Here is a 12,836-nt window from a genome sequence, read left to right on the forward strand (position 1 = left end):
AATTAATACTAAATCATTGTGACTTAACAAACTCCGCAATGACTCTGATTACAGCTGTAAAAGTGATGCAATCCCCATAGCGACCAATGAAAATTTCCTGCCAGCCGCGCCACTTTTACCTTGACATTTCACATAGAAGTTCTAAATAACACCGATAATTCGTCTATATGGACGACATTTCCTATAACGCTCGCTCATCCGAGAAACGCCAACCCTGCATCAGCCATGATCCTCGGTCAGCCGACAGGCAGGGAAGAGCCTCGTGTGACGCTCTGCGCTCTAGTCATGGCCCTAGATATACAAGAACCGGGGGGGGAGGGGGCAAAGTTTGCGTGTCTTTGTTGCTACAGCGAGTATCAGCACCGGTGCATCCCAGGAGGTCAGGAGCGTCCATGAGGAGTAAGACCATCGCTGGCCAACAGTTCACAAACGTCTCTGCCCGGCGCTGTGTCTCAGATGACAGATACCCGGTTGTTCTTTATATAAACGTGATAGGGGTCGCTCCTTTTATCCACTTTCTTGGACCGCGTATACCCGAGTATCAAACTTCCGACAGTCACCGCGAACAGGAACATGACAAACAGGATGAATATGTAGGAGTTGTCGTCCTTCTCGGCGAGCCTGGTGCTGGTCTTGTTGAGTTGCGCGTCGGACTGGCAGGGTTGTCCGTTCAAGGTCTTGTTTAGCGCCTGTAAGACGCTGTGAAGGTTTTCTAGGAGTCGTTCCATGGGGGTCGGAGACGCCATGACGTTGGGGGTTATATGGCCAGGGCGAGACCTGCGAAGCGAGATAAAGTGTGTTAATAGTTATACAAAATACTTGCAGGAGATCTACTAACTGTGGAATTTAATAGGTTAAAATTCTTACTTTACTAGGAGGGTGGTAGATAAGTGGAACAGGCTACCAGCAGAAGTGGTACAGGTTAATACAACAAGGGGATTTAAACATGCATGGGATAGGCATGCGGCTCCTGAATCTAAGACGAGACCAACGACTGATTAAGGTTTGAGTCTTTTCAGTGGGAGAAACGGACAGACTAGACGGGGGCCGAATGGGGCCGATCTGCAGGAAAATTCTATATTTCTCGCCATTGCTGGGAAATTTTCTGCAATTTTTAAATAACTTGAAGTCATTGATTTATCAAAATATGATCATTTAAGATCACCCCAACTCTTAAAACAATAAAAATACTTTTTTCCCCCAAAGAAACTCCAGTTTTTTCCACTCCACTCTGTTCTGCAGGTAATATGTCTCCCTCTGCTGGTTTCCACATTTTGTAAAACTTTAAAGCAAATCACATATTTTTGGGGCATATCCTATATTTTACCATTTTATACATTAAATAAACATAGATAATGCTGTTTACTGCTTAAAATGAGTATATATATATATATATATATATATATATATAATAAAAGCCCACTTTAAGTGTATTTCACGGCAAAACGTGAAAAACTTCTATTTCTCTATTTCTAGGTTGTAAACTCCTTGGGGCAGGACCCTCCACACCTTTTGTTTCTAAAAGTCTGAATTGTTATGAGATGCACCACATCATCCTGTTTACCTTTTGTACAACGCCGTGGAATATGATGGCGCTATATTAATCAATAACATGTATTATTATTCCTCCCGTCATCTTATCCTACTGTGGCCATCTTTGGGTAAAATAAAAATGAGTGAGAATTTGGATTAATGTAACTCTTGAAAAAATGTGTTAAAGAATTGAAAAATCAAGAATATTAATAAAATGACCATTAATTATAACTGGAATTGAAACGAACGTAATAAATGTACAATAAAACATAACACCCAAAGGACCTTAGAATGAATTGGATTTTTACCTCTAATTTCTCCGAATTCTGAATTATTTTTTTACTTTTTTTTTTTACTTTTTAGTGACAATTTGAAGACATTTAACCCCTAGCTGATCTTGCCATACACCGGCCTTGAGCTCGCATGCCCTCTTCAGTAACTCAGGATCGCGTGATCTCTGTTTCTCGTTGATATATCTCAAGGAAACAGAAGATATATGGATGAGGTGTAATTCTGGTGAACCATCGTTGGCCAATTCCCATGGAAACCAGAGGAATGCCCCAAATCTGGACTTAGTGGTTCTTAGAAATGTGGTCCATTGGTTCGAAAGTCAATACCAAACTTCCAAGATGATGGTCAACGTGGGGTGGAGCAACGGAGCTCGATGGACATTTCTCGTCTCTGGCTTTTATTAATCCAGTGCCTTTGGGTCTGGTTTGTGGATATTAAGCGTATTACATGCCCTGAATGCATGAATTACTCTTCCAAATAATTAAACAATGATGGTATAGATGCAGGTAACATCCCTTTAACATGTTAGACAACGATAATTGCCGGATTACGCCATCTCCTTAATGTGACACCTCTGGGAATGGCAGAGAACAATGCCGCCTGTGTGAATAATTTGTTCTGCTATGCCAGTCACTCGTGTTCTACTAACGCAGGTTATGAATAATGGCTTTTTTTGTCAAATTTAATGCATCTCGGAGCATAGTAACGCTATGTCACATGACCCTCAAGGGTAAAGTGTGGACCCCCCAACGAAACCAACAGAAAAGAAGAAAGCTCAGAATTTGCGTAGCTTTTTCACGCTCACTCCCCCTTACTCATGTTCTCTCATACTCACATTTTCTCGCATTCTCATTCACTCTCTCACGCTCTCTGATACTCTTGCACATTCTCTCACACTCTCATTCACTCACGCTCTCTCTCTCTCTCTCTCTCTCTATCTCTCAATGTCTACTTAAGCTTCTCCTCGGTATCAGCTCCATTAACCAGGCCTCCAGGAGCGCTTACGCAAAAGGGCGGAGCTTCTGCGGAGACCCTCTCCCCCTGATTAGAGGTAACAGATTTGTGGGGAATGGAAAGGTGCAGAAACTTTTCTCTCTCTCTCTGCAGATCTGTCTGCATTATTCTGGCCTCCAATCAGGAGAGAGGGTGTGTGCAGAGGCTCTGCCCTTTTGTGGAAGAGCTCTCCGTGAGGTCTGGTAACAGAGTCGGTACCAGGGAGAAGCGGAACAAGAAGACATGCAGAAAAGGAGACAGGGACACAAAAGTGGAGAGTGAGAGGGAATGAATGAGAGTGTGAGAAAATGAATAAAAATGTGAGAGATAGTATGTGAGCGTGAATAAAAGTGTGAGAGAGTGAATGAGTGTGAGTGTGTGAGAGCATAAATGAGAGAGTGATAATGAATGAGAGAGTGAATAAGACTGTGAGAGAGTGAATAAGAGTGTGAGACAGAATATGTGAGCGTGAATGAAAGTGTGAGAGTGAATGAGAGTGTGAGTGTGTGAGAGCGTAAATGAGAGAGTGGGAGTGAATGAGAGAGTGAATAAGAGTGTGAGAGAGAGTGTGTGTGTGAGTGAATAAGAGTGTAAGAGAGTGTGACCGAATAGAAAAATAGAATAGAAAAAAACCCTCTGAATTTTGTTTGAAATTTGTTGTCTGAAAACGAAGGGATCAAACATTTGTCCGAAACCTTTTTGGATCGGTTTACACGAGTCCAGTGGGGGCCGAGTAATGGGATTTATTAATTAAAGGGACCCCGCAGCCATCGATAACACTTTAATATGTATGATAGCTGAGATTTCCCTTTTACAGATGTGTGGGGGAGATTTTGCAGAGCCCCCCCATACTCATGTCCTCCTCTGCCTGCCGCAGGGGATTTTTTTGGCTGAGCTCTGCATACGGGGATCTCTTCAAGCAGCCAGTCAGGAGAGAAGCTGCAGCTTCTTCTTATATAGCCCCAACATTCCAAGTGGACACATTGCATGCTGTTTCTATGCACATAATCGGGGCTTTTAGGGCTGTAGAACCCTGCGATACCCTCATACCCAGCAAACATTCTCACCTCCTAGAAAAGAGGGCCATCAGCGGAGGAAAGAGGGACTGGCCCTGAGACACTTGGCAGGTATTGATTACAAAACAGGCAATTAACATTCTTAGCGTTCACCACATCATTTACTTATAACATGGAGGGAGCTGGCGTATGTAAAAGTGTTATTACATGTTCCGCAAGAATGTGCTGGGGGCAAAAAGTAATTTCCAGCACAGAAAATCAATGTTCTTCAGCAACACATTATTTACTTCTAACAGCTTTCACTATCATCTTAAAGGCGTTTACAATTCAATAAATAATAAATAAAGTTTACATTGTATAAAGATAATATTTTATCAGCATGTTTCCTGATCACAGCAGTGCTCCTTGTGTTCCTCCTGATCGCGGCTTAACGTGCAGGCTTTACAATGTACAGACATATTTTAGAGGGGGCTGCCTTTTCTTATATACAATCCTCCTGTCCATACAAATGGGTGGGAAACAGAGCATATTTTATTAAATGTTTACTTCATTTATCTCTCTATTGTTATGTCGCTGATTGTTATTGACTGGTTATGGCAGCCTTTGTAACGGTTGGGGTGGGGGAGGGGAGAAAGGAAACCGATGAGATATGCCAGTTATGCCACCTTTTGCCACAAACATCGGCTATTTCACCGCAGTGCAACTACCCATTGGCCCTGGAGAGTCACGTGACCTCTGCAGTCAGATTGCTATCATACACTCTAACGTAACGTTCTAGATTCTGGGAGGTGGGGGGGGTTCTATAGATGGTGTTTTGGGTTCCGTCCCTTCATCGCGGCGGTTTATGGATAAACATTAAGATGAGTTTATAAAACAAAGAAAACAGACAATAGATTGTTACAAATAACGCTCTGTGTTTTGTGTTTGTTCTGTGACATCGTGTAACCCCCGAGATGCCGGTCTGAACGCGGGGGGCAGAGACCCTGCTGGATTTACCTCCCGTCTCTTACCTTCAGTCGCTGAAAAGTGTCTCGTGCTGAGTCCCAGGTAATGCTCTGCACACTCAGCAGTGCTCTGCGGTGAATGTTCCAGGTGATGCCATTGTCTCGGTGACAGCCAATGTTATACAGAGCATTCCCAAAGCCCCAAGAGATGCTCTGCAGTGAGCACAGCCGATGCTCCGCACTCACAACTCACAGTAAGTCAAAAGTTAGTGTCTGCACTCAGGTAAAGAGAGCTGATGCTCTGCACTGTCAGCCAGGTAACGCTCTGCACTCAGTTTCAGACCGGCGATGCTCTGCACTTTCAGACAGGTAACGCTCTGCACTCAGTCTCAGACTGGCGATGCTCTGCACTCTCTCCTAGGTGATGCTCTGCACTTGGCTTCAGAAAGGCAATGCTCTGCGCTATCTTTCAGGTAATCCTCTGCACTCAGTTTCAGACAGGCGATGCTCTGCACTCTCTCTCAGGCGATGCTCTGCACTCAGTTTCAGACAGGTGATGCTCTGCGCTCTCTCTCAGGCGATGCTCTGCTCTCTCAGGCAGGCGATGCTCTGCACTCTCTCTCAGGCGATGCTCTGCACTTAGTTTCAGGCAGGTGATGCTCTGCACTCAGTTTCAGGCAGGTGATGCTCAGTGCTCTCTCTCAGGCGATGCTCTGCACTCAGTTTCAGGCAGGTGATGCTCTGCACTCAGTTTCAGGCAGGTGATGCTCAGCGCTCTCTCTCAGGCGATGCTCTGCACTCAGTTTCAGACAGGCGATGCTCTGCGCTCTCACTAGAGCAGTCTCTCTATACTGTGCACTTGCAGGGCTCCCAGTCACTCGGAGCTCCCCTGGCTGTCTCTGCCACTTGTGAGCACAGAGTCTCCTCTTTTCATTGAGTTCCTTTTCCTCCCCGCTCCTCCTTTCTGTCTTGCAGCCTCTGCCCCTCCTCCTTTCTCAGACTCGTCTCCTTTCCTCCTCTCCTTTCTTCTTCTCCCTGTGCTGAGAATCTGCCTCATTCCTCTACACGTCAGCCCAGGACAGCTCCCGGCCCGCTCTGTGTGTCTGCTGGAGTCCTGGAGCCTCTTCCTCCCGGTGGAGGATTTGCTATTTTTCTGGGTTCTCTCAGTGCCCGTCCCTAGAACCCACCTAAAGTACCTTCGACGTGTATCGGCCAAGTTGCTTGTGGATCTAGAACAGTTCTAGAACAATTCTGGATTCCGAGCGCCGCACATAAATTCATCCTCCTCATATCATCCTCAGAACCTCATTGAAAGGTCGTGGAGACCATAAGGGGGTCTACAAACCCCACTTTAAGAACTGGGAGGATGAAGTTCGCCCCCCACCTTATGGAGCCTGGGGCAGCTGCCCCTCTTGCCCCATGGAAGATGGGGGCCTCCATTTACCCCAAATACATCAAATTTTCCATAATCACGCAAGGAACATGTGTTTTTAATAACGTGAGAGAATTAGTATTCCGGAATGCTACATCATATCATAATCAGAATATGATATATAATTATTGTATTATCTAGAGATGACCATATATGGTAATAGTCTCGCCGTAACATAATCCAAACATTTAAACTAAAAAAAGGTACCTGCGGAGAGTAACTCTACCCCAAAGCAGAAGACGGGGTGGATGTTAGCTTTAAATCTGGTACCCGGAACGCCATCGGGCGCCCTTCGCTAAGCGGCCCTTTATCCTGCTTGCATGGCATTGCACCTGGCGCCCCCCTCTGGTGAGAATGATATAGACCTAATAGCCTAATCGACTAGCCTGGTGCCCTTGCCATGGGACAGACCAGGGCTGGAGGGCATTACAGGTCTATTCTAATGAAACATGGCAAGCACATGCTAATCATCACACGTGAAGTGTGTTCTGCTGTCATACAGAACATATGACAATAAATGGACAGAATCAGAAGCTGCAGCCTTGGGGGCTTTTTTTTTTTTCCAGGGGGCCGTTAGAAATTCTCTGGCTACAGAAACAACGGAACACGAAGGGTTACTAAGAGAAACGCTTAAAAGAGTATCTGTGCTATTGGAGCAGCCTTCTCTGGTTCTGGATGATTATTCCTCCCCAGTATAACCCCTTCTTTGCTCCAATATAAGGTTCAAAATTCATTATAATTAATTAAAAATTATATTTATAATTTAATTTATAATTTAAAAAATTATAAAATTAAAAACCTTTAGATGTGGGATTTTATTCTACTCGGGGGCACTTCCTGGATGTAAATTAGGGTATTTTTTTTTTCATCAGTGGCACCTCATTTGTGGAAGAAATCCTACGTAAAATTGAGGGGAAAAAAATTTCCCCCCAAATTTTTTTGCTGTTTTTCAACATATTATTCACACTGAATAAAAGTTTGTTAAAAAAATCCACTTCCTAACGGATTAAATACGGTGCATTTTAGCCCCGGCGCACAAAACCTCAGCCTTTAAGCTTCTGTTCCCAGACTGTGGCCACAACTTCTGATGTAAGCGCCCCGGCAGCGGTGGCCGTTCGCTCACACAGAGCCCCCCGGCCCCTCACACAAGATATCGGAGGACCAAGTCCCGAGCGACCATTAAAAAATATTCTTTTCAAGTTATTATTCCCTTGAAAGTGATGTACCTGGCCACATCCTAAGCACTCCCCCCCGTGATGTCATTACTAAGTAGATTACGATACCATTCTACCATGATGTCATTATTATATCATCAAAAAGGTTTTTTTTCGTTGGAACAGAAATCAGTGGGGTCTACAAAGAAGGCAAAGAAGTAAAATATCGTAAAACTGAAAGAATGTAACAGAAGATCCTGTGAGTGTTATGTCACACGCATTATGGGCTGTTTCCATGGTGACTGCTCCTGATGTTTTTGCACGAAATATACAGACCCATTAAAAAGAATGTAAGAATTCTGATGGTGACATCATTTACCCTTTTGTATAATAATTGTGTGTTATGGCTTTACGCTTATCGCCATGTCATGCTTCCTCTTCATACCATGACAGATAACCGGTGCCTTCGTCTCAGATAAACGCTTCCTGCCTGTAGATACAAGCCAGCCCCATGCCCATCATCCTCAGCCAGCTCCGACAGGGGCCCGGGGCTCACATACTCAGTGCTTATTTTTTGGGGCTGCCCTATCTATGACTATTAATGAAGTCCAGCTCTAGATTGTAAGCTCCTTTGAGCCGGGCCCTCCTCACCTGCTGTTTCTGTAAGTCTAGTTATGTTATATACTGCTTGTTATATCCTGTCTACCCATTGTACAGCGCTACGGAATTTGATGGCGCTATATATAAAACAATAAATAATAATAAGTCTATGGAGGCTTTGGTCAGAGTCTATGACCGGCCACTGTGCACCATATGTGAAGTCATCACAGTTTAGTGATTGAGCGGTGTCCAATCTGTCATCAGAAATCACATCTTAAATTAAGGTTAGCCTCTACCACTTCTGCTGGGAGGTGGTTCCACTTATCCACCACCCTCTCAGTAAGGTAAAACGTCCTTACATTCCATCTCCGGTCTCTTGTTGTAACTTTTCTCCTCCTTAAAATAAACGTCCCTCCTGTTAGATCCCTTTATGTATTTAAATGTCTCTCCCATGCCCTTTCCCTCTCTTCTCTCCCCCGTCTCTTCTCTCGCATCCTCTCTGTCTCTCTTCTCTCCCCGTCTCTTCTCTCCCATCCCCTCTCTCTCCCATCCTCTCCCCGTCTTTTCTATCTTATCCTCTATCTCTTTGTTCTCTCTCATCAGCTCTCTCTCTTCTCTCCCCGTCTCTCCTCTTCCATCCCCTCTCTCTTTCTCGCTTCTATACCATCCTCTCCCTCTCTTCTTTCCCATCCTCTCCCTCTCTTCTTTCCCCATTTCTTCTCTCTCATTCTCTCTCTCTGTCCTTTGGAATAATCTTCCCGCCTGTACTTTGTTAAATCCCTTTATGTATTTAAATGTCTCTCTTCTCTCCCATCCCCCATCCCTCTCCTCTCCACCAAGCTACAGCTAGACAATCCTATGTAGCCATGGTTTCTGCCCCTTCTTCTGCAACTTTTCCATTCTTTTTTTTTAATAAGATTTGTCTCTTTCCCCAAATATTACACACTACGTTACAGCTTGTTTCCCCTACCTGACTATTCCTCCCCGTTGCGTTATCTCTCCCTAATTGTTAAGTTGCTGATTGTTGCTGATTGGTTCGGACAGTCTTTATAAGGGCGCGGGGAGGAGAAGGGAGAGGGCTTCAGATTGATTAGATATTCTTCTTTTGCAACACTTTGCCAATTATCCTAATTTTGCCTAAAATGACAAAACAAAAAAATGAAAAGTAAGGACTGCGACAAAGATACATTTTCGAATTAAATAAAAATCAAAAAATGTTGTTGGAAGACCCAAAATTGTAGAGTTTTATTGTGGGCTCTATCATTTTGGTACGATTTATTTGGGAATATTTGCTTCCTAAAATGTTTATTTTCTTTTGTACATTTTTAAAGCTCGGAAATTGAATATTTAAGTAAATTTTCAGCCCCAGTTCTTTGAAAGCTGTTTTTTTTAAAAAATAAATAAATAAATATCTTTTTTAGATGATGTAATATTTCACGCAGGACATTCCGCAGCTCTGTACGCAGCGATACCCCACGTTACACCCTTCGCTGTCCGTGACGACTTGTCCCCATAAGGAAAGTGCCCGCCGTTCGCCTGACGCACCCCCAGGGCTCGTGGCATTTCCTTCATCGCTTATTCAGGAAATCCACTGTTTCGACAGAACGAGCAAATGTGAAATGCAGACAGCTTCCTCAAACGCCAGATCATCTCTCTTTACTCATCTGGAACAAAGCGGGTGCTGTCCGGGAGCTGCAAGACCCCCATCCGCCATGACGGGCTGCAGTCCCCTGTTCCTGATCACTGTCTGCTTAGCAAGAAGGGAGATGAAAGCAAAAAGAAAAAAAAAAAAAACAATGGAAAACAACATTCAAAAATATATATTTTAAGGGGAAAAAATGACGAACTAATATAACAAAATGAAACAAAAAAAATGTTATATAATGAACTAAATAACAAAATGAAACATAAAAATATTTTAAAAATGAAAGAACTATATAAAAAAAATGAAAAAAAAAATATTTTAAGGAAAAATGAAGAACTATAAAACAAAATTAAAAAATATATTTATTTAAAGGAAAAATGAAAAACTAAATAACAAAATTTAAAAAAATATATATATATTTAAAGGGATCCGGTGATGTAATCGTGAAGTCACCAATGGGTCCTTTTTAGTTACAAGAGAGATCACTGGGATCGATAATCAAATCTGCAAGATGGAAAGTAGCAAAAAAGTTACATCATTTTTTTTTTTTTTAAATAATGGGCAAAAAAAAAAAAAAAAGGCCAAAACACTTGATACCCCTCCCAGCAGAATTTTTATACTTAAAAGCATAAGAAAAATTTCTTAGCTGCTTGCTGTCTTAAATGCCCCGAAGTTTAACAAAAAACTAGCATATCTCCTACTGGTCCTGGTTTTTGGCCTGGAAGTGGGCATTATTGGGGCCCTTTGGTGTAGGGGGTCCCTCTCCTGTGCCCCCCTTTTAAGCGTTCTGCGCAAGGTGGCTGGATGGGCAAAGTAGATGAATGGTCCTACCCCTGAGTAGTGGCAAAAATACATTCAGAAAATCTCACCCAAAAATATGTCACCTTTATTAAATAAATTACCTTCATCGTACTCTGATTTTTAACATTATCTGGGATTTTTTGCATTATTTTTATAATTGTTTTAAAAAAAAAATTTGCTCATCTTAGAGCATTGAGTAGGAATCATTTATTCTGTATATTTTATACCGTTTTATGCAGTTTATTCTTAATGTTATATTAAGAGCTGGGCGGTGTGTGGTGTTCAAGTTCCTCATAGATTGTTGTTTGGTTAACGCACAAAAGGCAAATAATTACAAAAAAATTCTCTTTCAATAACACTGAAGACGCATCAAAGCATCTCCGAGACAGAACATTAACGGAGGGTTAAGTCGGGACAGTAAAAGATCTTCATTGAAGATCCTCCAATCATGTTGAGAGCAGAACGTTGGGGGAAATGTTTTTTGTCGTCTTCTGTTCTTTTGTCAGTCTTGAGATCTAAAGACGAATACAATTGCAATCATTTGAATTATTTAGAAATCAGAATTTTGTAATTAAAAATGTTGGTAGATGTTTTTATTTCTTCCCAGTTTTTTCCTCACCTAGACCTGGACTTGGCCATCTGGCTCCTCGGTCAAGTACCAGTTGGGCCGTCAGCCACACACATATGATCAGATTTGCGGCAGCAGGATGGAAGGCTTTGTAGTCTTGGACTATGAACCTTCATTAAACGGGGTTTACAACTAAGAGAGCAAAGTGCATGCGCAATCGCCCCACCTCCGATAAATTGGGAGACATACCTGCCGAATAATATGGAAACATGTCAAGAAGCCTCCAAGATAGATGGCCAAAGATGACCGTGTTCTGTCTTAGGTCCTTGTCCCAAAGCCCAAGTGCTATCTCGGCTCTGGAGTTCCTAAACTTTTATTTAAATCCACAGCAAACTCTCTGAAAGAGCAAATATACTTTTGACAACCCTAACCCCCAACCTACTAATCCATAAAGAACAACGTGAGTGATCTACTCCCCGCACACATACTCCTCGGTGACAGCTGGACAAGATGTTTTCATGCCGTCAGATCTGGATATTACTCCGCCCCTGGCTCTGAATGGGTTAAATGATGCTGTTTTACTTGGATGGTACGATGTCTGAGTTTTTAAGGCCACGGACCGACCGGAGCCCAAACGCTGACCCAGACTTTCTTACTGTTTGTGTTTTGGGAAGGAAGAAGGCTTAGCTTGTGTTTTTTGGAAGCAGGCTTATGCCCACACAGAGGGGCAGGAAGGCTGCTTCCCCGCTGATAGTTATCTTGTCTCTCAGGACTCCACATCTTAACGCTGTCTCATCTCCCAAATGGAAGACCGTGGAAGAACGTGCCGCGTCGGCGGCTGGCCTTCCTGCGCTGTCAAACCCTGATTAATTCCTCTGTTATCGGCCTGCGATTCCGAGGTTAGTTATGAATCGGAACGACCTCTCATTTAAGAGGCGACCTCGCGTATATCTGGCCAGGACACCTGCCTTCCTAAAAAATACTGTACTTTCCCTGATTGCGTGAGAGAGCCCTATCCGAAATAACAGCCTGCACATAGTTATAAGGGAAGGATAAGCTGCCCAATTCTCTTAGCCTACGGCCACCTTCCATGGGTCTTCACGTTCAAATCAACCATAAATGTATGAATACAGACATAAGGATGATGGCATGTGTGTGAATAGTGTATAGACAGCTGGAATCTGTGGGGAACGGTCTTTCTCTAATCACGGGAAGCTGGTAACGAGTCCTAGGGTCCTCTGACTTGAGCTTCGTGACCTTCAAGCAGAAGATCGTGAGGTTTGATTGCAATTCCGCAAGTGTCCACCAGGGGCATCTAGACTAACAATGCATCTGAACTTGGTCTTTTCTGTGTTCCTTTCATAGAAACATTGTATCTGAGGGCAAATAAGAACCATTTGGCCCATCTTTCCTGATCTAAGGACCCTAATCAGTCATTGGTCAGGAGCCATATGCCTATCCCATGCATGGTTACATTCACTCGCTGTATTACCCCTCTACCACTTCTCTTGGGAGACAGTAAAGCTTCCTTACATTCCATCTAAACCTCTAGTTGTAGATTATGACCTCCTAATCTTTCCTCGACATCCCTGCTGTCCCTTCTGGAGGATGTGTAGCGGACAGGACTTGCTAGCATACAATTTTTTGTGGTCAGCTATGGGTTCTCAATCTGTATCCTGGAACCTCCAGACCAACAGATTCTTCTCCAGACACAAACACCTTAGGACGCGACACTTTCTCCTTAGCGCCCAATTCATTTGTAGCCCCCGTCGCGTCACATAAAGAGCCCGCAACAGAAGAAGACGTCTTAATGATTCTAAACGATTAAACGAAGATCATTTTAATACACGTTCCAGATA

General features: G+C 43.2%; 1 protein-coding gene across 1 annotated transcript; it reads right to left on the reverse strand.

Moving 5' to 3' along the window:
• Window positions 1–452: 452 nt before the first annotated feature.
• On the reverse strand, window positions 453–746 carry KCNE3 (potassium voltage-gated channel subfamily E regulatory subunit 3). Its single transcript, XM_089499515.1, has one exon. It carries the CDS (start codon window positions 744–746, stop codon window positions 453–455), a length of 294 nt encoding a protein of 97 aa, XP_089355641.1.
• Window positions 747–12,836: the final 12,090 nt, after the last annotated feature.

This window comes from Sceloporus occidentalis, unplaced genomic scaffold (genome assembly GCF_023333645.1).
Source record: "Sceloporus occidentalis isolate IW3139 unplaced genomic scaffold, rSceOcc1.0.p SCAF_137, whole genome shotgun sequence".
Lineage (NCBI taxonomy): Eukaryota > Metazoa > Chordata > Lepidosauria > Squamata > Phrynosomatidae > Sceloporus > Sceloporus occidentalis.